The sequence below is a fragment of the Xiphophorus hellerii genome, chromosome 3 (genome assembly GCF_003331165.1).
Source record: "Xiphophorus hellerii strain 12219 chromosome 3, Xiphophorus_hellerii-4.1, whole genome shotgun sequence".
Lineage (NCBI taxonomy): Eukaryota > Metazoa > Chordata > Actinopteri > Cyprinodontiformes > Poeciliidae > Xiphophorus > Xiphophorus hellerii.
This window is the reverse complement of record NC_045674.1, coordinates 25,990,096-26,013,079: the sequence shown is the minus strand read 5'-3', so window position 1 is coordinate 26,013,079 and position 22,984 is coordinate 25,990,096. Positions and strand designations below refer to the sequence as shown.

General features: G+C 39.6%; 1 protein-coding gene across 3 annotated transcripts in view; it reads right to left on the bottom strand.

Annotated features, from left to right (window-relative positions):
- Nucleotides 1–22,770, bottom strand: part of znf236 (zinc finger protein 236) — a 57,238-nt gene extending 34,468 nt beyond the window's left edge. For all 3 annotated transcript variants that reach the window (XM_032558759.1, XM_032558761.1, XM_032558760.1), the window contains exons 1-14: nucleotides 22,667–22,770; nucleotides 20,079–20,185; nucleotides 17,019–17,183; nucleotides 16,763–16,941; nucleotides 13,796–13,926; nucleotides 11,943–12,115; nucleotides 7,730–7,852; nucleotides 5,939–6,112; nucleotides 5,264–5,441; nucleotides 4,636–4,908; nucleotides 3,425–3,628; nucleotides 3,189–3,321; nucleotides 723–983; nucleotides 383–615 (exon numbers count right to left, since the gene is read on the bottom strand). In XM_032558759.1, the coding sequence (XP_032414650.1) occupies nucleotides 383–615; nucleotides 723–983; nucleotides 3,189–3,321; nucleotides 3,425–3,628; nucleotides 4,636–4,908; nucleotides 5,264–5,441; nucleotides 5,939–6,112; nucleotides 7,730–7,852; nucleotides 11,943–12,115; nucleotides 13,796–13,926; nucleotides 16,763–16,941; nucleotides 17,019–17,183; nucleotides 20,079–20,185; nucleotides 22,667–22,718 (2,386 nt within the window). In that variant the 5' untranslated portion in view covers nucleotides 22,719–22,770. The remainder of the gene's footprint in view (nucleotides 1–382; nucleotides 616–722; nucleotides 984–3,188; nucleotides 3,322–3,424; nucleotides 3,629–4,635; nucleotides 4,909–5,263; nucleotides 5,442–5,938; nucleotides 6,113–7,729; nucleotides 7,853–11,942; nucleotides 12,116–13,795; nucleotides 13,927–16,762; nucleotides 16,942–17,018; nucleotides 17,184–20,078; nucleotides 20,186–22,666) is intronic.
- Nucleotides 22,771–22,984: the final 214 nt, after the last annotated feature.

Below are 22,984 nucleotides of genomic sequence, written 5' to 3'. Positions count from 1 at the left end.
CAGGAAGTGAAGCAGAGAGAGACGAGAAAAACAAAAACTTGCTGTCTAATAATAGCCAATGAGCCTCAACAGTCCAGTTAAGTTGATTCATTTGATCCAGGGTGACAGTGATGACCCTACAAATTATTGTTAGAGACCAGTTCATGTTTTAATAGTCACTCTTCTTTGGCATATGAAGTGCTGAAACACTTCAGAGACATATTTTTTCTAATCTCTATCAACTGCACAGAAGAAAGTTTAAATAGACTGATATAGTTACTAAAGAGAGAACAAGTCTAAATGTAGTTATCTATTTTTTAAAGAATTCTATATAAATGTCATTTAGAACTATTTCATAATTCTTTGTTCTTTCTCCAAAAACACATTTTACTTCTGCTGTTACCTTCGCCTTGAACTAGTGCCTGGTCAGCCAAAGGGGCATTGAGTGTTACTTGCTGGCCTCCATTCACAACCTCTGCTTGGCCCAGTCCCAGCATGCCTTGCTGCTCTGCTGCAGTAGTGGCAGCCTGCTGAAGAGACTCCGCCTCCATTTCCACAGGCATGTCATGGGTAACGGCGCCTGTTCCCAGCGGATCCTCTCCTGACTGTGGTTGCAGCTGCTGGGCCAGTTCATACCTGATTTCCCAGCACGATAGCAGAAAGTCAGAGCACAACACTAATCCTCAAAAGGGTCACACAAACAAACAAACAAACAAACAAAAAACCCGCGAGGACCCACAAACCTGTGCGTCTTCATGTGCTTCCTACAGTTGGGTGACGACTTGAACGTCTTCTGGCAGTAGGGGCACATGTAAGGTCGGAGTTCGCTGTGAGTGGTCATGTGGCGCCGGAGGCTCCCGCTGGTGGTGAACGTTGTGTCACACACCAGACACTTGTACGCCTTCAGGCCCGAATGAGTTCGGATGTGAGCTTTGAGGACTCCAGAGGAGGCGAAACCTCGACTGCACTGGATGCACTTGTACGGCCTTTCTCCTGTATGAGATCTGGGACAAACAGAGCAAAATGTCAACGCAACTATAGTTTCATACACCAATTACATGGTGTATGGCGGTGGGACTCGGCCAGACAGAGGTTGTGAATGGATGAAATGTTGGAAAACAACCGGATCAGTTGTGCGCAAACTGTTCTCCAGTGCCTCCTCCAAGACAATGCAGTCCGGATGTCATGGCAACGTACTACTTAGCTGACATTAATCAAGTCCCCATTAATATTTAACGTGGTGGCATTTACAGTTAATCGGTGATCCGAAAGAAATTGCCTCTTGGTGTAGGGATTAATCTTCTGCTTGAGACATAATCCCATTAATCCATTTCTCCTAAAGGAACTTTTACTTTGTTTTCATTCGCTCCTGCTTTTAGGCAGCCTACATTACAGAGTGGATTTTTGAAAAATGTTTCGCGGTGGTATCTTGCTCGTTAGTTTTGTGTCGGCCTTGTGACACACTTCTGCACAACTTTATTTTTTTTAAATGTGCATTGCAGATAAATCTGCCCTTGAGTTTGTGAATTATTCATCGCATTGAAATTTAGTAACTTTAATGTCGTTATTATCTTGGAACTTTATCGGCAAAATGTCTGACCTTAATTGCTTAGATTAGCATAGAGGACAAATAATACTGATTGAGATATGCCCTTTTAAATTACTAACAGTACCTGCCTTTATTTACTATTATTTATCCAAGTTCCAGTCGGCTCAAAGCTCATGGAGCAACATTGTTTGACATGCATGGCGATAGCTGATAAGGCCTACAGTTCTTTTTTTTTCTTGTTTTGTTTCTGTGTAACCACTTATCTAGTTGAAACTGATACGACTGATGTAAGAAATCTTTTTTTTTCATTTTTATTTTTTTTTTAAAAGACTTCCGCCAAGCGTCCAGGCAAACAGGGATTTATTCTTGCGGACATGTCTAAGCTCCTCCAGAAGGATCTGAGTCGTATCAGATGAAAATGATCACATACAGACACGGAAACCCCAAGAGGGAGCAGATCAGCACAACACTGACAGCTGTAGAATAATGAAAAGCTCTGCTTAAAATCAAAGCGGATGTGTTGTCAAGATAGTGTTGCCACGGAAACAACCACAACATCAAAAAAAAAAAAAAAAAAAAAAAAAAGCTTTGCTGTGTCAGGGCACGTTTTTTATAAAACGAGAGGCAAAAAAGGTTTGTCATTATCCTTCCAGCATCTTTCACAGCTACCAAAGTAATACAGAGCTGGGAAAAAGTTGTGCTTTTTTTGAACGGTTATATGGTTCAGATCTTCTAAAAAATGTTAATATAAGACAAATATACGATGAGCAAATACAAAAGGGAGTTTTTAAAAGACGCTTTAATTTACTAAAGAAAGAAAAATCAACCCAAACAAACATTTGCCTAAGTCTTTTTCATATAGATATGTCTTTTTTCATATCTTTTTTATTTTTCACATAGAATCATAAACTTTCTCTATGACACTGCCTTCAGAAAGTCATCACAGCAACGTTGGTCCACTGATGCCATTTACAACCGTTGTTAGGAGCGATGGACTGAGAAATAGTTTATATGATCAGCTCAGCAGAGTCACAGTTCCACCAGGTGTTTGCTAATTGTTGCTGCCGCTAGTCTGGAGGAGCTGTGTATGCGAACAGGCATGAAATAATCAAAACAACACTCCAGGTATGTTTTTGATGAGTGAATAACAATATAACATATTATAAAGCTATTAAGAAAAAAATCTTGATTTTACATAATGCCAGTTCTAAGCTACAAAAAAAAGAAAAGAAAATTTAATGGGGCATCCATACTTTTGGAAGGCGCTGTGTTAAAGCTTTAGGTTAAAACACAGTTCAAGAAGACGGAACACATAAAGAGAAAGACTAAAATTGGAGAGAATCACCAGTTTACTTCAAAGATGTTTGTTTTTTTCTTTGGGGAAAAAAAGAGGGGAGACTTTCTTTACCAAACGTTAAGTAAATCCTATCTGCTTCTCCACCATCTACTAGCAGACAATTCTGTTTCCACCTTCCACATCAATTTATTCTCATTTCCCTTGGTGCTGTCATACTGTTCCACCCAAATTTGTCACCTGCATCACCATCCCATTTCACTCTGCTCCATCTCGCTGGTTCCCCTTCAGTTTTGTTCAGGAATTCATGGCATCATCCTGCCAATGTTGAGAGGATCTCAACACAATAAAAGAGGAAAACAATACCTGACATGTTGTTTTAGATGGCTTGACTTCTTGTAGGCCTTGCTGCAGTACTGGCACTTGTAAGGCCTGTCGTTGCCCACAACTTCCAGGAACTGCTGAAAAGCAAGGCGGGGATTCTGGGAGGGGACGAGGCCTGGTCAAACAAATGAACACAAAACCTTCAAGTCTTCCACGTGAAGGTGCAACGGTGAGCATGCACACATTTATGACCGGCAAAATTCACAAAGTGTTCGCACCGTAATCCGTGATGAGGATGGGTTCCTGCAAGGGGATGTCGGGCAGAGGTAGGATGTTCTTGGAGGCTTTGGCTTTGTTGGCTTTCCGTTGAAATCTGTTCTTCTTTTGCTGTAGGCTTTTGAAGTGCGACGCAATGTGCGTCTTCCTGTGACCGGATGTGCGAAAGATCTTGTCACAGTGAGGGCAGGGAAAAGGACGTACGCCTGAGGACACGGAGAGCAAAAGTAGTCACGTTACATAAAAACCCACAGACAAACTCTAGTTATTAATCTGAAACAAAAGCAATAACAAACAAAGGGTCTCTGCAGGGTCAACCCAGTCCAAATTAAAACTTTCTAAAACCTTTTCTAAATCTTAAATTTCATTATCAATGAAATTTAAGTTCTGTATTACGTCAGAAATGTACGAAAGAAACATAGTATCATATGGGCTGGCAACAGACGTGATTTAATGGTGAAGATGAACGTTGTCCGGTCAAACTGCAATAGATTTACACTTAAACCATAGTAGATGCAAGAAAGCTAGCTTGCTAACTAGCTAGCTTACTTTGTTATAGCTAGTTTTTTTATTATATAGCTAGCTAGTTTTTCTCCTCCCTCCATTTTCACTGCAAAAACCAAAAGTTCCTACTAATATAGCCACTAATATATATTTGCTAGCTAGCATGTGTATATTAGCAGTTAGTTGCCAGTAACCTCAATTGCCTCGAGTCACAGAATGCAATGAAGAAGTGACTCAAACGGTTGAATGACAGAAAAGTCCCACGAGAAAAAAAAACAATGAAGAATATAAACAGTCCTGCCACTATAAAATGTAAGACCTGTGATTAACGTATTTTAAGGCCAACTTACCTTTTTTTAAAAAAAAAATAAAATTTCAAACATCTTAATTCCTTAATTTTAGATACGTGAATTTGAGACTTTTTAATGATGCACGGACACCCTGAAAAAATTTATAAATCTGATAAATGTTTACTGACAAGACATCACCAGAAAATATTAAATCCTGAAAGGAAGCATATAAAGAACCACAGAACAAACACAAAGGCAGACATTGAAAGTCCGGCTTTATCAACTCATACCAGAGGTTTCCACAGATGCTTGAACTGAATATGATCTACAGTGTGGCCTTTAGACGGTATGCAGTTAAATAAAAGCCTTAGCACTGGCTTTAAGTGTGACCACTCCATGAGACGGGCCGCCATCCTCACCTGTGTGCAGCCGCATGTGCACTTTCATGCTGCCTGAAGTGGAGAAGCGCTTCAGACAGCACTGACACTCGAAGGCCTTGATGCCTGTGTGTGTCTTCATGTGCGCTGTGAGGGTACTCTTCACTGCGAAAGCTCTGAAACACTGTTTGCACTTGAAGGGTTTCTCATGGGTGTGAATGCGAATGTGGCGGACGAGGTCGCTGGGCTTCTTGAACTCTTTGGCGCAGTAAGGGCAGCCATGCCAGCGCACACCGTCCTCTTCCCTGATCGAGCCTGTAGCAAAGCAAACAACTGAATCAGCTCTTCAAAGATATTCATGCTAAATGAATATCTTTCTCACTGTGAAACATGGTTGGAATAGCATCATGCTGCAGGAATGCTTTTTCTTTAGCAAGGACAAGGAAGCTGGCTAGAGCTGATGTGAAGATGAATGGAGCTAAATTGAAGGACATCCTGAAAGAACAAAAACAACTAAATACCATAAATACCGCACTATATGTGTATTTCCAGCTGTTTCATGTCATACGTGAGATGAATTCTTGGCTATGAAAGCTTTGAAGACCTCTGACAGTAGCTCTCACAATTTAATAAATCTCATCTCACACCCCCACCTTCACCTCCAGCCTACCTGGCATTTGTATAGGCTTCTTAAAAATGCTCCTCCTCTTCTCCCTTAGTGATTTGTCTGGGAACTCCACTTTCTTGCTCTGTGAAGCGGTGCCCTCTGTGCTCGGATTCTGAGACTCTCCGGATGGGGCGTCACTCTGCGGGTGGACGACACTCAGACCGCTGTTCTCCAAAGCTTGCTGCAAACACAGAACAACAGCCCCGCCAAACCCAGCTCAAAAAGCAGTCATAAGTAAAAATAAGAGGATAAGCTGTAATCCACAACGTCATAGTGGAGAATTCTTATCATCTCTTCATTCGTTTTTGGATATGGTTTGCAAAAGTGGAACATATCCAGGCATGAAAATGAAGCCCTGATCCCAATGCAAAGCACAGTGATAATTGCATCCAATTACATTGTCATGCATGAGTTCTATTAACTCTACGGCCGCAGCCACGGATGAAGCTTTCTGCAGGAAATTCATTATGTGCTTCCCTTCTCCACTGCATGATTGAAGTTTCCCCTCCAGTGAGAAACCCTGCCGTACAATCACTACAGAAAAGCACACTGAATTATCTCATAATTCAATGTGCTTTGCTATGATAAAGCATACAATAATAGATATGATATGTTTTACACCAGGCCCTTCCACTTCTTAATTGTTATCCTGAATGTGTGTGGCTGCCATTCACTCACCTGCAGGATGTCCTGGTTGATTGCAGTTTCCATGGCAATAGTTGGCTCCGGAGGCTGAGGTTGAGCCGTCTCCCCACTGACCTGCTCCGACAGCTCCAAGAGCTGCTGGATGACATCTGTCACCCCCTCGCCACCCTCCGACCCCCCCGCAGTCTGACCTGTTGTCTCGGTCTCCTGCAGTCAGATGAAATAGAGAGGGAATAAGAGTGAAAAGAGAGAAAGAGGAAAAAAAAAAAAGGAAAGCGCAACGTGACGAAAGGACCGAGAGAGGCCAGAGTATGATGGCTGACTAAGTTTTATTAAGGAACCCCCGGAGCATAAAATGAGCCGAGGATCGGGGAATTACTGAGCAGAATGCCAATGTCTGAATCACTGGCGCGCAAACACAGGCAACAAAATAAACACCAGGCTGTAGTTAAATCTAAATAAACAAATTTAATTTGTGGTAGCTAAACTGACATCATTTAACTGCAAATAAAAACAGTTTGAATAATCTGCGTGAAATTATTCACAATATTCAAATAGAATGGCCATTTTTTAAAGAGACACAATTTAGATTTTCTTTAACTAAGGAAGTCCCAATCTGGATGTTTGTTTTTTTTTTTACTCCCAGCACCCATCCGAGTATTTTAAAATTGATGCATTTGTCAATAAGTAGCCAAAATGCAGTGAATTGAATAAAATTAATAAGATAGACACATATACTGAAGAGGAGAAATATAGCTTCATATTTCAGTATAGGGCTCAGACCAGATTGTGAAAGTTTTTACACAATCAATGACATTATAGAGTTACGTTCTACAGAGCAACAAACACTGTTCATATTTATATTTATTGTTTTCAGTGGCTTTTTGAGTACTCCAGTACACAAAAATGACAATAAAGTCATTGCTCAAGTCTAAGTCTAAGGGTGCTTTAAGACCTGATAGTCCGATAGACTCGGTTTGACTGGGGACCAAAACTGCAACATTTGTTCCATTTTCAGCTGGTGTGGTTCGCTTTCACACTGCGCCGTGTAAAACGAACCAAGCTAAATGAAAATCCTGTTTACTTCCTCGCCTGTGGATTTCTGCACCAAGAACTACTGAAGGAAACAACACCAAACCTCAGAACAAGACATTGAGTGCAATTTCTTGCTTGTTCAAAAAATGTCAACAAAAATGGAGTGGCGTCACATTCTAGCTGTTGTAAGATTTCTCTTTTGACTTTGCTCAAAGATCACGAGTTATTTCTCCCACTAGCACTAGTCTTGAGCATTTGTTTTGGCTGTATTTTCACAGAATGCCCTGCACTACCGTCCACTTCCTGCGTTTGGAGCGGTCTCCAGTTCACTTGGCATTAACATAAACATTTGAACCACACCACAGTTCACTTTAGCCAGGGACCTACAGTAGGTTTTTAGGTACGCCAGCGTGATCCGCATCAGAGTTTGACTGCCCATTCACACTTCCTAAAATGAACTGAACTTTATAGGCAGACAGAGTAGAGTTCTATTAACAGGGCTAGTATGAATGCACCCTGATATGAAGTCTATTTTGTCCCAAAGGTTTGTGTCTATGAAAGCTGCTCCGAATATTCTGACAACACTTCACTTAAGATGTACATTTGCTTCTAAAAATATAGTGGGACTGACCCATAAAGCTAAGTCTACAATGAACTCACCTCTTGCTCCCTCTGAGATTCCACTTATTGGACTAATGCAAGTATCTCTACCTCCAGGCGGTGCTTATTATCTGATGAACACTGAATGAAAAGGTTTTTACCCGTGTTTTCTCCATACGGCTGTCTTACCGACGTGCTGGACGGCACCTCGATCACAGAGATGTGCATCTTGCTGATGTGGGCATTCAGGCTCCCCAGCTTCTTGAATACACAGCTGCAGTCCATGCACGGAAACAGAGGTACCCCTTTGGTCTGTGGGATAAAAGGAATACACATGCGCTCTGTTACTGCTTGCGAATGGCTTTTAAATATTCCTTTCTGTGACTTAATGCGACGCACTTCAAAGGGAAATGTATGATTATGGGAGATCTAAATGGAGACCTGAAGTCTAAAAAGACACAAAATTTGGTCTATTGATGGAATGTGAATTGGAAATTATTTGAAACCTTGATAATGAGCTAGCTTTGCGTTGCTGCTTTCACACTCTAATCCTGAAGGAAGACTAATATTAAGCACTACAGGCGAACAGAGAAATCAGCACTTCACCAGAATTGCACAGTCTGGAAAAAAAAAAAAGGAAAATCCAATTGTTTGTTTGTCAGTGCCTGCCCCATATGTAACTCCTAACATGTGCTAACGACACAATATGGAAATTGTTATTGTAAAAAGTTGATTCAGAGAGCTGATATTAGAGAAAGCAAAGAGAATGCAAATATGAAATATGTCTGGGGTTTAATCAGATTGCAAGAGAGTGAGAGAGAGCAAGACTTAGAGCAGATATTAGGAAAGCTAAATGGAATACACAAAAGTTGTTCAACTGGATACTTTTGAGTTCTTTTTGAGTGTGGTGTTTCTTTTTTTTATGTGACATTTTATCTTCAGGTCCCTGGTAATAGCCAATGTTTGACTAATGGGAAATTCTGCCAGGACAATAAATCTTAAATTCCTTTTTTTATTTTGCTTTTGCAGCACAATCAGTGTGTTCACCCAGGGGTTTAATTTTTTTAAAGAGGTTAGAGGAGGGCTTCTGGTCAACTGTTAATCAAAAGTGAAGGCTGCTGTGAGAATCCATTCATTATGGCATCTCTAGGGAAATACTCTAGGGAATGTGCAAGCTATAGCAACTGTGATGTGTCAGGTTTAATGTTTACCGAGAAGGAAAACTACATTTCTCCAAGGACAAATATATCTGCTTTAGTTTTCTTACTTTGCCAAGAATTCTTTTATGTGCATTGTTACCAGTGTACATTACGGCTCAGTCAATCACTAAAACTAAAACTATTCATGTTTTATTGGTGTCTTTAGCCATTTCTAAGGCTCCGCCTTCCAGCTGTAAAATCCGAAATCAGCAGGTAAGATGTGCTGCTGAAGTGAGACAGAGAAAATTACTTTTGAATGGAAGCACTTTTCAAACTTGACATCAACACCTGAAATGATGAGTAAGTGATGGGCTTTGGAGGAAAAACTGCTGAGCACACCACTCTGAAAAAGGGGCTGATTGCTTTTTTGTGACGATCGAAACGGAAAACATCTGTGATAGCGGACAGACTGCTCTCAGAAGCCGGGAAAGTTTTCTGAAGTAAAGTGGCTGCACTCTGGAAACCAAAAGGAAGACGTTGGGAGAGTGTTTGGAGTGAGTGGGCAAAGGCACTCGGTGGGGTGTTCTCACCGACTTGATTGTAGGTTTGCAGCTTTAAGTTAAGACTGTGTGAAAATGTAAAACAAATACTTTTAACGAGCATGGCTGGGCGTAGGAAGAGCATTTGTCACGTATGGTGGTTGCCGTGACGTCAAAGCGAGGGTTGAAAAAAAAAAGCAAGAAGGTAACATGTCAAATAACCAACTATCAATGTCTGGAACGTTTTTTTTTCTATTTTCACCGATCCAATCAATTCAGATGCTGAGAAAACAATAGATTAAGTATGAACTAAATGTTCCATAAGAAATGCCTTGTTCTGAAAAGCAGGAGATAAAATTGTGCTAAATAAATTCATGGTTTCACTGTGTAATAGAAACATACTAAGTGGCCATTACAGAGAGGCAGATATATTGCTTCATTACTAGAGGTATGATGAGCTTGCCATAAAAGGAGACTTCATTTAGTCTAGCCACTGTATAGTTTTAAGTTCATAATATGAGCCCTGCGAACAGCGCCATGAGTGTATCCCACTACATTTATGATTTATTTTAACTTTTTTTGTCACACTTTAGTGTTCATAAGGGAATAAATACAAAAAAAGCAGTGATCATTTCCCTTTATTAAGGGAAGAAGCTATCCATACCGACTGGGCTGGATATAAAATATGATGCTCTTTAAATGTGATTAACCAAATTTAGTAGGGTTAGCAATCAACTGTTATATCGCTTTTTCTGGCAATTGTAAACGGAAATGCACAAGAAAATGCAAAAAAAATACTTAAATTCCTTTTAAAAATAGGACAATAAATATTTTATTCCCTAAAATGCAATAACATAGCGTTCCTTTCAGTGTACGCATGCTCATTTGTACCAGAGGATGCAACTGCAGCTAAAAATCAATTACTAAATTGGGTGACAATTAATTCAATAACTCAGCCCTAAAATCTTTGAGGAAAATTTGATTTAATTTATTTCACTGTCCTATCAGACCAGTAAATACAGACTGATGTAACAGATGTAATTACTGATTAAAGTACAGCACTACCACATCCCTCTGTGAGGGCGGGATGACTCAGGTGAAGAGTAAACAGGAAACACATTATCTGCATAATGGATTTCTTATTCTTTTATTGATGGAGCCCCTGTAGTTCTGGTGAAAAAGCTTCTGAGCTCTTGCTTCAAGTGTGAAAATATTACTGCCTCGACATTCCTGGAAGAACCACCAGCACTTAATCAAATGCAAACAGGAAACTGTTTCCGGGGCTCTCAATATGGCTACTAAGGCAAGAAAAACACCTGCATCCAATTTATCAATTAGGCCGGCAAATCCTAAACTGCAAACTCTCTCTGAAACAAGAGAGCTGAAGCACTCTTGTGGAAATCGCATGTGTTATTTAAATGGCCCTGCTGTTTTGCCTTCTTGAAATAATCCACTCACCTTGGCCTGTTATCTGCTACTATGGGAAAAATACATTCATGGCAGTAATGGTGAAAATAAGTCCTGAATTTGGATGGATGGATGGACGGATGTAATCTAGCTGTAGTAGCAGTCAAATCCACTAGCAGAAAATCCCATATGATCAATAATGCCATATGATCTCTCAAGTCTGGTAGGTGGCCACTGTTTTATGTGCTGATGTCAGAGTTAGATTTTTTTTGTGTGTTACATTATTAAGCTGTTTTTTAAATGTCTTGTCTTTTGATTCTTTTTTTTTATATTTGTAACATATTTCTTAATATCAGACATAGTCATGGATATTACTAGTATGAGCTACAAGCCTAGCTCATACTAGGCTTGTAGCTCATACTAGTTTAGTGAAACACAAAGTGAAACACAATAGTTGGTGTGAAGCTGTGCGCCCTTAAATTTGTCTTCTCAAATTTCTATCATTTCCTCAAATGTAAGAAGCAGAGTTTAAAGAGAAAAAAGCATATTCAAGCAAAGTCATCTATTTGCAGGAAATTACAACACGCACTTCAAATTTCCACATCAGCTATCACACAAGACTGAACCTCAGTGTTACATTTTAGCAAATTATGCTATTTCTCTTCGACAGATGGAGACCATCGTGGTGCGTCACACTGACATGAAACTGAACCTGTTCGCACTGTGGCATCGACCACTAACAACGTTGAGAATCTTCACTCAAAGTGGGGAAAACATCCTCATGGGCTGATTTTGCTCTTCAGGAGCGTCTAGGATATACTTTTGACACCTCTGCTGACCTCTTAATCCCCGTTTCGCTTCCCAAGAAAAAGCTGACAGATCATCAAAGTTCAGGCAAATCTAGCTTGGATTTTGTCATGCTCGGATTAAAGAATAAAAATGCAGAAGAAAGAAGCACAACTTCCCTTTCCCTCTTTGAACTTAACAAGAGAATGTGTTGCACAGCAGTCATGTAAAAGTAAAATGCTGCAGACCTGAAGGCAGGCACTTTACTTTGTGTGTTAGAAGATCTTCCTAAACAGTCGTAACAACAATTATTTTATGATATGCAGTCAGGATGCATCTTTTATAACTTTGTTGCACTAAATAGAATCAAGAAAATTGTGGTACACAGCATGATGGTGTCCTTCAACCTGACAATTCAAATTGGTAGCTTTTTCGGGTATATCTTTTTTAAACAAATGACAAAAACAGACGAAAAAAAGGATGAAGTGAATCAGTTCAGTTTCACATAGGAAGTGGGTACGGTGGCATTACCTCAGAATGAACCCTCTGAACGTGAGAGTGCAGGTTGCCCTTCTGGGAGAAGGATGCTGGGCAGAACATGCACATGTGAGGTTTCTCTCCCGTGTGTTTCACCATGTGAGTCTGCAGCACCACCTTCTGGTTGAAAGCCTTGTTGCAATGGGTGCACTTGTAGGGTCTTTCACCTGAAACTCAGAAGACAATCTGTTCAGACAGTAAATAATTTCCATCAGTATGATCATTTCTGACGCAAAAGGAACAACGATAGCATAACTAGCATCTCTTTATGGGAGAAAAGTCAGAGCTGGAGCTTCTGCAGAAATCCCAAAGCAGCTCCAGACCTCATCGACTGACAGGCTGATTTGGATGCTGAGCTTCAACAGCCGCTGCTTATGGAGCAGAACCCATTAACACCTAGACAATCAACATGTGGATGAAAGCTGCTGCCGGCAGCATCATCCTCAACTCAGACAGATGAACGTCCCTTAGAGCAACTGAAGCAGCGCATAAAAATTCTGCCCGCCCAGCTTTTTTGCATCGCAGATGAGCGATCAGACATGTGCCGTCTTTCACCCCTGGATAGGAAAAGTTGGCTAACTCTGAGATGTTTTGTCAGGGAGAAATATCATTGATGCGGGAGCAGGACTACTCTGTCGGATATTGCCCAGATTTGCATTAATGGGGACATAAAAGACTCCAATCAAGAAGACAAACTGCCACATCTCCTATTTGTGTCAGCGTCTCAAACCTCACATGGCAGAAGGCTGAGCTTATGTTCAGGGAGTTCTCAATTAAAGCAATAAATCAGAAGCTAAAATACATCTGGTTGATTGGACCACACTCTAAGACGTGCAGCTAGTTAAAGTGTATTAACACACCCTTTAAACTTGCTCTGAACCAACACACAATAGTGTATAACTTTGATTTAACCACCTATTATAAACGGCCTGCCAGTAGGTAATTTACCTCTTATCAACACATACTACATACTCCATAATGCATTGCTGCAGCTACTTGTGTTTAAGGGATTGAGATTTATAAGCAGGGTTTGGGAGTGTTTCTCCATGAGCAGAAAAACTGAGCAAACTGCACAAGGAATTCTGGCAGCACTTTTCCCAGATATCCGGTTACATTCAGACTAGTCCTTGGATATTAAGATGGAGTTTACACAACAGCATTTTAAAGCAGCCGTCTGTGGAGATCCCCACACAGTTTCCTCCCTTCATCCCTGAGATGTTGTTCCAAATCCGCCTCCAGCGGTTGTTCTCTGTTACCACGGTGAACAAGAAGGCACACAGGAGCTGTCTCGCTGATGCACACTCCCAAGGCACTTTAAGAGTTTCCACTGCTCAGAACATTGAGTTAAACTGCTTAATTTGTTGTTGATTATACAACGCCCCGAGTGTCTTGAAGTCCAAGATTACTCTGGGCTCTTTTGTAGATTTATTTATACATTAACATATTTCCATGTACATACACAGCATTTTATTTATTTTATATTTAGATCATACTTAAATTACTTATAACATGACACTCATGTATATTTTTCTTTTTATAAATTTTATATCACTAATGGTGATATTTGTATTTACTAATATCTAATACATTAAATAGAGAAGCTTGACAACAAATAAGCAAGTTCCCTTTTGGGGATCAATAAAGTACATTTTATTCAATTGTAATAAAGTGAAATAAATCCTTCTTTCAATACAGAAAACACACTTGAAAGCTCATCATTTCAGAGAAACACCATGTGTGGGTGAATGAATATACTCCTATTTTCCTGCGGCTTTTTTCTCCTGAAAATGAATGATCAGAGATGTGTGAGCGCAGAGGTTACCGAGTTTCTATGCTTCCCCACTCACCTGTGTGTATTCGTATGTGCCTGACAAGCTGGCTGGGCTTTTTGAAGGCCTTGCCGCAGTGATGGCAGCTGTTTGTGAACCCGCTGCGGTCGATGTTTTTCTTATAGTTTCTGGAGCTAGAGGACAGCGCCCTTTGAAGAAAAAGCATATAAAGATTGGTAAGCGGTTTTCGGTGGCATTCAGTTTGAAAAACCTTCCGCGGGACTGACAAAGAAAACATTAACTTTCAATCAGTCATTAGTATTTTAAGTCCATTTAAAGCAAATACTGATTTCTGGTTTTCTCTAATATAAAAAGAAAAAAAATGGGTAAGCAGGATCTTTTGCTTGGATTTAATTATTTACATAACTTGACATGCTAGATGCTAACACAAGCTAAAAAAAAAAATGGTTAAAAGACAGTTTGTTTTTTGTGAGGCACCTCGGTAGCCTGTTTAAATTTATTAGCACTGTATCAGGCACTTTTTTAGACCCAATTGGTGAGGGGACTCTGAGAATATCAACCCAGAATTGCTTTCCAAAAGAACACATACCTGAGGGGACATTTCTTCTGTTTGCATTCACACGGACGATAAGAAGGCTGAACTAACATAATAGCCAGCCTAACAATAGATGTACAAGTCGCAACAAATTGAATTTCCCTTGCCAAACAAATGCTCAGCAAAGTCTAGAGTTCAGCGCCATCCAATTCTCTGTTTTACTTTCTCATTTCTAACAGCTAACAAGCAGAACTACTGCTTGCCAGAGCTCATTTTAGCACAGCTACTCTGCAAACATGTTGTTCTTGCTGGACAACATACAGTGACTTGCAAAAGTATTCACACCCCTAAAAACCATGATTGGTGAATGATGTTTTAATGTGGCAGAACAAAACACACTAGCACATATTTGTAATATTGAAGAAAGAAAGAAACATGCTTTTAAAAACTGTATACAACTAACTTCACAACTGAAAAACGGGATTATTATCCCGTTTTTCCCCCCAAAACATTATCTGTGCCACAGGATGGTGGTGCACGGTGTGCAGATGTCTTTACTCAGTGGTGCTGATTTTAAATGCACACCACACTTTTCAGATTTTTGTCAAATTTTCTTTCATATTCTGCAATTATTCACCACTTTGTATATATATATATATATATATATATATATATATATATATATATATATATATATATATATGTATATATATATATATATATACTTTTTAAGATAAAATTAAAGGGAAGTTTTGGCATGTTTTCCCGTTTTTTTCCATGGAATAATCACATTGAATTTCTACAATAGGAAGACACTCAAAGCACCAGGAAAATGTTTATAGACTTTTGAAAATATATTTGCATATTTTTCTACAAACATCTACAAACATCATAAATGTCACAAGGAAGGCAATTTATCCATCCTCGTCTTATATTTGTCTTTTATTCCTTTTAAGTTGTGTGTTTTCCTTTATTTTAAGACCTAAAAATGGAAACAAAGTAGTGGTCATAAAAATTACAACAAATTACTTACGGTAGATATATTTAACAAAATTATAAGATGCTCTTTTGCAGAAAAACGTCACGTAATGTTTGTGGCTCTCAAAAAGTTTAGAATAATAAATGTACATAATTTAATTTTGCACAAGATGTACAAACTTTTGTGGCTGTAATATGTCAAAAACTCAAGATGAATTACAAGTATCTATGGGCTCAGATGCCCTCCAGCTCTCAGGATGGCATCATAAACTGTTTACAGCTTATCGCAACATTATGAAGAGAGAAATAAATCACACATTAATGTACCGCCATATTCAATAACTTGAATGACAGTGAGTCTCATTTGTGAGATTAGGAGTACCTTCTGAAGAGAACCTTTGAAACCGCATGAAACACGTTTCATAGAGCACACTTACAAAATGTTTCATTGGTCTGATGTGATACTCTAGTCTTGAATGTTTTCATTAGCTGTAAGCAGAAAACCATCACAATGAACAGAAATAAAGGCTTGAAAACCAATTCACTTATATAATGTGTATCACTTGGTGAATTGATTTACTGAAACAAGTTACGTTTTCGGAAATATTTAAATTTAATGAACGCATCAGAACTCAGGAGAGGGACATTGGCAAGTGTTATTAAACTTGACAGATTTAAATTAATGGAGTTTTAAATAGAGATGCACCGATACGATATTGATATCTGTATCAATGTTGAAACAAATTCTAGATCGTGTATCGGTGAAAATGTGTCCAATCCAAAGGGGAAGATCTATTGAGTCTAATTCTATGCTTTTTGCTCTGAACGCCGTCATGCTTTTTTATGTATTTTACATCATATTTTAAATTCCTAATTGCACTTTCTGATCCATTTGAAAGTTTGCTACAGTTTATCTTTGACCAAGGTAGTCAACCTATTTTTTTATCCATTCATGTTTCTTTATTATTTATTTTACATTGGCTTTTATACTCCTACTTGCGCTGGTTGAACAAATTAAAGTTGTGCAGCTTTTACATGTTTGACCAAGCTTGTGAAGCTATTGCTGTATTTAAGTGCACTGTACTGGTCCAGAGTTATCAAATACATTTGTAATTCACTACATTTAGTCTGTGTTTAAAAAAAAGAAACATTTTAAGTCAATTCAGCTGTTTTTCTGTGTCGGATCGTATCGGTGAGACTCGGGTATCTGGATCAGTATCGGAAGTGAAAAAAGTGAACGGGGGGCGCGCCGTGGTGGCGTAGTGGATAGCGCGACCCATATTTGGAGGCCTTCAGTCCTCGACGCGGCCGTCGCGGGTTCGACTCCCGGACCCGACGACATTTGCCGCATGTCTTCCCCCCTCTCCTTCCCTGTTTCCTGTCAGCCTACTATCATATAAGGGACACTAGAGCCCACAAAACGACCCCCTGGAGGGGTAAAAAAAAAAAAAAAAAAAGTGAACAGGTGCATCTGTAGTTTTAAACTCGCTTTAGTTTTGAGCTCGGCTTACCTCATCTTGACGTGACTCTTTGTGTGCTCCCTCAGCTGCACAAACGTCTTGAACTCCTTGCTGCAGGTTTTGCAGGTGTACACCTTAATGCCCGAAAGCTCCTTCCGGTGCTCCTCCATGTGCAGCGAGAGCTGGCTCTGGAGGACGAACTCGTCGCCGCACTCCGCGCAGATGAGGTTCTGCAAAGAGCAGAGCACTCAGAAACAATAACCAGTCAAGTTTGGCGTTGAACGCAAACCGGAGGAGGCGAGCTCACCTCCTCTTTCTTGTGCAGCATGACGTGGGATTTGAGGCCCGCGACACGGGAGAACTTCTTGTTGCAGACGGGGCAGGTGAAGTCGGACGTGTTGTGTGTGGACTTGTGCAGCGTGAGGTTGAACTCCACGTTGAACGTCTGCGGGCACTGGTCGCAGCGGTGAGGCTGCGGAGAGGAGGCAGAGGTTGTAATGTGATAGCAATAGCGCAGCCCAATAGCAGTCTCGCAAGTTTTCCTTCCTGAATCAGTTCATGTTGCCTTAACAGGTGGAAGAGACAAGAGTCGATAGAGTAAATGTATCTTAAAAAAAATAATAATAATAATACAGCAGCATTTTAAATGAGGTGAAAGTGGCACCAAAACTAATTTTCCTTTCCATCTGTGGGGTCGGCTGACTTCATTTATGAATCCAGTCAGTTAAACTGACTCCTGCGTCTCAGTCAGAGAGACAGACGGCGAGGCTGCCGCTCTTCAGCCTGGAGAGAATTCAAATCAAATGGAGTCCTTCCCTTTGAAAAGGCAGATAAGTACATGTGAAGCAAAGTGGGAGAGTGGGTTTTATTACTGTCTTTTTACATGAATAACAATCAGACAATCAAGCAGTTTTTCTGAGCCACTGAGAGTAGGACCTGATGTCAAGCATTCAGGAAGAGAATAAGGGGCGTTGCTGTTCATGAAAAGAGGAAGATCAAAACTTAAATGCGACACGACAAAGTTTTACCCCCAGGGCAAAAGTTGCCGCTGGCCAGTTAAATGGATCAAGGTATGCCAAGCTATTAAAAAAATATACATTATGGATTCCAAAGAGATGAAGAGCCGGATTGACTCAACGAGTCACTGCAAGGCTGTCTGAAGGATGAGACTAAACGGAGGATTTTCAACACTGTCTCCAACAACTCAACTCTGGCCATTCAATTGAATCCTAAATAAAAATGTGCTATGTGCTAAATCACATAGATCATTAATTTATGATCTATGTGATTTAGCAAGGGGTGTAATTATATTTTTTAGGGGGAGGGGTGGAAGAGGTTTAATTTAATAAATCAAAGCATCATTTAAAAAGTGCTTTATGTATGAAAGGTTGTCTTTGTTTCTTTTTGGACAACTGTCACAAATTTGCATCAATCTTGTTTTGGTCTAAATACAGCCAAGTTATTAAACCCCCAGCCTATTTGTGGTTTACTATTCACTATTTATTCATGGAAATTTTGCCTATTTGTGGACTTTCTCCTAGAGCATATCTTAAATATTCAAAAGAAAATGCCTCTTGGAAAGCTGAACTACCTAGGCACATTGCTCCTTGAATTGCTGTTGGCTGAGATCTGCAAAGCTACCAATCAAGGAACGCCATTTATTTTCCTTGGCGCTGATTGACGGCAGCCCCAGTCAGAGCGGAGATAAGGAAGATTGTAGACATTAGCTTCTGCGATAGTGGTAAGACAGTTTCCACTGCAAGCAATACATATTAAGATATATTTGGTGTTTGAATAAGCATTTTTAGATGGGGTCTCACGTAGTTAGCTATTCGGAAGCAGCAAACAGCCCTCAGAAATACTGTATTATAAACGATGGTTGATACATATGCAACCCATACGAAGACACAAATTAGAAGCATTTTGCTGCAGTCTAGTGAAAGGAGTGTACAACATTCGGGGAATAAAAGAGGAAGTGAACACGCCCTTTGACTAATTCCCAAAGAGTTGAAATAGCCTAACAAGTCCAGGACAGGTTCTTTGAACGGTGTACACATTTCACAAGGTCAGAAGGATTCCTTAGGTTACAGAAATCCTGTTTCAGGAAAATACAAGTGGAGCAGAACAGTCCTGTAAAAATAGTACTTGTCATCATCAGTCAGAGCTATAATACGAAAATACAATACTGACCACTCTATTTCAGAGTGGTACTGAAAAACAGAGAGAGCAGATGCTGCTTTTCTGCACGTAACGGTATAGCTTCCTCCGAGTGAGTGATATCAAGCCCGTAGGAGTGGCTCAGGTAGCTACTGACACATACATCACACATGACAATCCCCTCTTCCTTTGTTTATGTGGCCACTGTGATAGCTCACAGTTGACAAAAAGGCACATCAGCACTCTCACACTTTTCATCGATACACAGCAAGTCTCAAGCAACTCTTATTTATCAGCACTTCAGTTCAAAGTCACTCCCCCACAGACATCTTCGATAAGCAGTGAGAGCAGAACTCTCTTATGTAGCACCACCAATAAAATACTGCCCTGCTGTACAGTTTGCTAAGAAATGCAGGGTGGACTTTACAAAAGCTGTGGTAGAGAATTGTGGGCCACATTTCAGTGTCAATAGACGGGCAAAGCTGGAAAGGTTTCCCCATGTAATTGCAGAAAAAGATGCTTCTAGAAAGTGTTGACTCAGGGCCTGAATATAAATATACACTTCACAGATTCACTATCGGTACAATTTTATCTTTTTTAAAGAATGTAAATATTTCCTTCAACTGTTCAATTTTTATGTAGTAGTTTTTATTTTTATTAAGCACTGTTATCAATTATTACGTGCGTTTTGAATAAAATAATACACTTAAATTTCCCACAGAGGGAAAAATAAAGGACTATTCTATTTACTATTAATTTAAGAGATGTGAGGGGCACAACTAAAAAAAAAAGATAGAATTTGTGGGTGTGACTTCATCTACAAATGCATTTTTAATTTTATAAGATTGTTTATTAGATTTTACATTTATGTCTTGACTGAAAAAGATGACTCTGTCTGTCGATCTAAAATCTAAAACACGATTCTCTGGGGTGGCCTACATTATTCATGAGTGGGCCCCGGCCCCATCATAACCCCCCTCGGGGATATAAGTACTTTAGCAATCTAATGTATGATCAAATGATAACTACAAAGTCAAGGCGTAAAAACCTAAATTGAAATAAATAAATTTTCCAGTAAGAATGTATGGTGAATATTTACCAAAATAATCACCCAGAGCATTTAGAGCAAACCTAAAAAAGACAAGTGGTTTTCCCACGGTTAGGCCAGTCCCGTAACTGAATGCTCACACTTCATGAGATGCGGCTATACCTTATCGTTAAGCTCATGTTCACGGAGATGTTTCTGTAGCTTGCTTTCTTTGGTGAAGGTCTGGGAGCAAATGGTGCACTTCTTTTCCCGCGACCCATCACTGAAACCTGTAAGAGAAACAGAAACGGCGGTTCAAGAGGCTTTTTGAAGAACACATAAAGTACTTGCGATGCAAAGCCTTTTACATGAATCTATGCGGCAAAGACAGCATGTTTACTTGTTAAATTAACTAGATGCGTACTTTACCAAAGAGAAGTACAACGTTTTGATCTGACCCTAGTTCGAAAAGGAAGTCTCAAGACTTCCTTTTCTTTTCAAGGATGAAGAGAAGATCTTTATTGAGCAATAAACTACTTTCTCTACTAGAAATGACTAAGGAATATACCAGTCTGGATTTATTGAAAACCTCAGCACAGGGACAGAAACAGCAAGTGTCTGTTGCGGGACAGTATCAAGCGTGTATCACTGGGTTTGATCAAATGTATCTCCATAATTGGGCTGGCATTTCCAAGAACATTTTTCCATCTGATTTTCAGGATAGATCTTCTACTGTGGCCACAGAAAACTTTTAGTTATCCTCAATAAAGATAATGTGTAGGGGGTGCCTCAAGGTTCAATCCTTGGACATCTCAGGTTTTTTCAGTGAAAACCTCTACCAATTTATGAAATCATCTAAACTTTAAGAAAGTCTGTCAATTCAGTTTATCTTGCATTTCCCACAGTAATGTCAGGTAAATTTTAGCTAAAAGAGAATGAGAGAAAGTTATGTTTTTTTCTCCTCTAAATTTATGTGTTCCTCCTCGCTACACACCTCTAAGATGATACAAAATGCATCAGCTAGACCTCTTACTTAAACTACTGTAAAAAACGTACAAAACATGGCACCCGTTTTTGTGTATATTTATTGGCTAATGCTGAATATCAAAATTGATTTTGCAATTCTTTGAAAGCCTGTTCTGGCATTGGTCAAAGCTTAGATTTGCTAACACCACACACTGGTGTGTGCAAAGTCCTAGGGTCAAAGCTTTTCCGACTACTACAACACAAATAACAGCTAAAAACTAACCGTAAGCGATCTTGTTCAATTAGGCCAAAAATTATCTGTAACAGTCTGAAACAATCAGATTGGCAAATTCTCTCTCACCTTTAAAAACGATCAGAAACATATACATTTGAAAGAAGGCTTTTTTGTGCCTCCAAATGTTTCTTAGAATTTCAAGGGGTTTTTAAAAAATCTTATTTCACGTATTAAAATGTATCTATTGTTGCGTCTTAACTGATTTGTTTTTAAACCAAATTGCACTTCCTAACATTTTTAACATGCTATATGGAGTTGGGCTCAAAAATGTTAAGCAGATTTACATTTATATGATCTTGATCCAGCCAAAAATGGTTGGAAATGATAAAGCATGTTAAAATATTATATTTTAACAAACACAGCATCTCAAACACCCCTCTAAATAAGCAATAGAAATACCATAAGCCTTTATTGGTGTTACAGCATTTGCTTGTTGTGACAAACCCTTTTAGATGTCTATCTTTTACAATAAGGTCCAAGACTAAAGATAAAACTACTCAGTGCCATCACTAATCTTCAGTTCCTGACTCAAGCAAGGCTACTCAACAAGGTTTAGATTTTCTTTCAGAGCATGTTGGAAAAATTAAACGATTGCTTTAAATGTACGGGATGAATATTTTTTAGTCTACGTGTGAATGGAGTTTATTGCTATAGTTGTTCTTGCTCACAAAAACTGCACAAATAGCACTCCAAATATTGAGTATCGCTTTATTCAAATCATCTGTTTGGGTGGAACTCATTCAACTTGGTATCAGTTCTTCACCGGGTGCAACACGCCCACTTTAGCTGCTTTCCGACACTTTTTTAACAGGTTGGTCGGGCAAAGCGATTGCATCTTAATGTATTCACTAACGTGGGATGTCTATTTGACTATATCTTTAAATTTTGCATCACCTCTCTAACGTGTCACTTAAACTGAAAAGCCAAACGTACCATAACAATGCATGTCGTCAGATACAACCCTTAAATGACGACTAAACTAATGCAATTCCACATTTATGTTATCACGGTGTGACAACTGAGGCTGGTACAACTTTTTTGTAACGAGCTGAATCCATGAGAACCTGGAAAGCCTCACCACGGCGCTCCACAGCAACAAACTAACCACGGCAAACAGTTTAGCGTGCTAACTGTGATGCTAATAGTGGCATAGCGAGCTAGTTAGCAACATTAGGCTAACAACGAACTCCGTATAAACAAATATTACCTTTAAAAAGGCTAACTCTAACCAACACTAAGCGGTACCACAGCTTGCTCCGCTCCTCGCGGACACCAATTTACACTGGAAGCCAATAAGAAGAGCCACCGAAACGTTATTAATATCATTCCGCCTCAATCACTCCTTCGCCGCACAAAGCAAAGCCCACACGCAATACTATATCCGGGGACTATATACACTACATTCAAGTGTTAATAAATAGGCTGCGGAGATACTTGGCAAAATAATACCCGGCTTTTTGGATAGCCCATAATAAGTGCTATTTATTTCTTGCATTTTGGTACTTGTTACCTGTTTCGTCCTTTCTATCTAGGTTCAGTTTGCGAGGCCGGCCCCGCGGCATAGTTCCTGTGCTCAAGACGGTTGTGCTGTGAACGATTCGCTTCCAAAATGGCGATTCGGTCATCTGTAGACAGTAGCGACTCAATGAAGGCTCTCAAATACACGGAGTAGAGAGACATCTACTGTTTGTCACAATGTACATGCAGTTTCAGAAACACGCTAAGCTTTGTAGAGATGAGCATATAGTTATACTATAAATAAGTGCGCTTGTTGAAATATTTGGGAATGACGTTCAAATTTCAAATATGGTCTCATAGAGGGATGGGA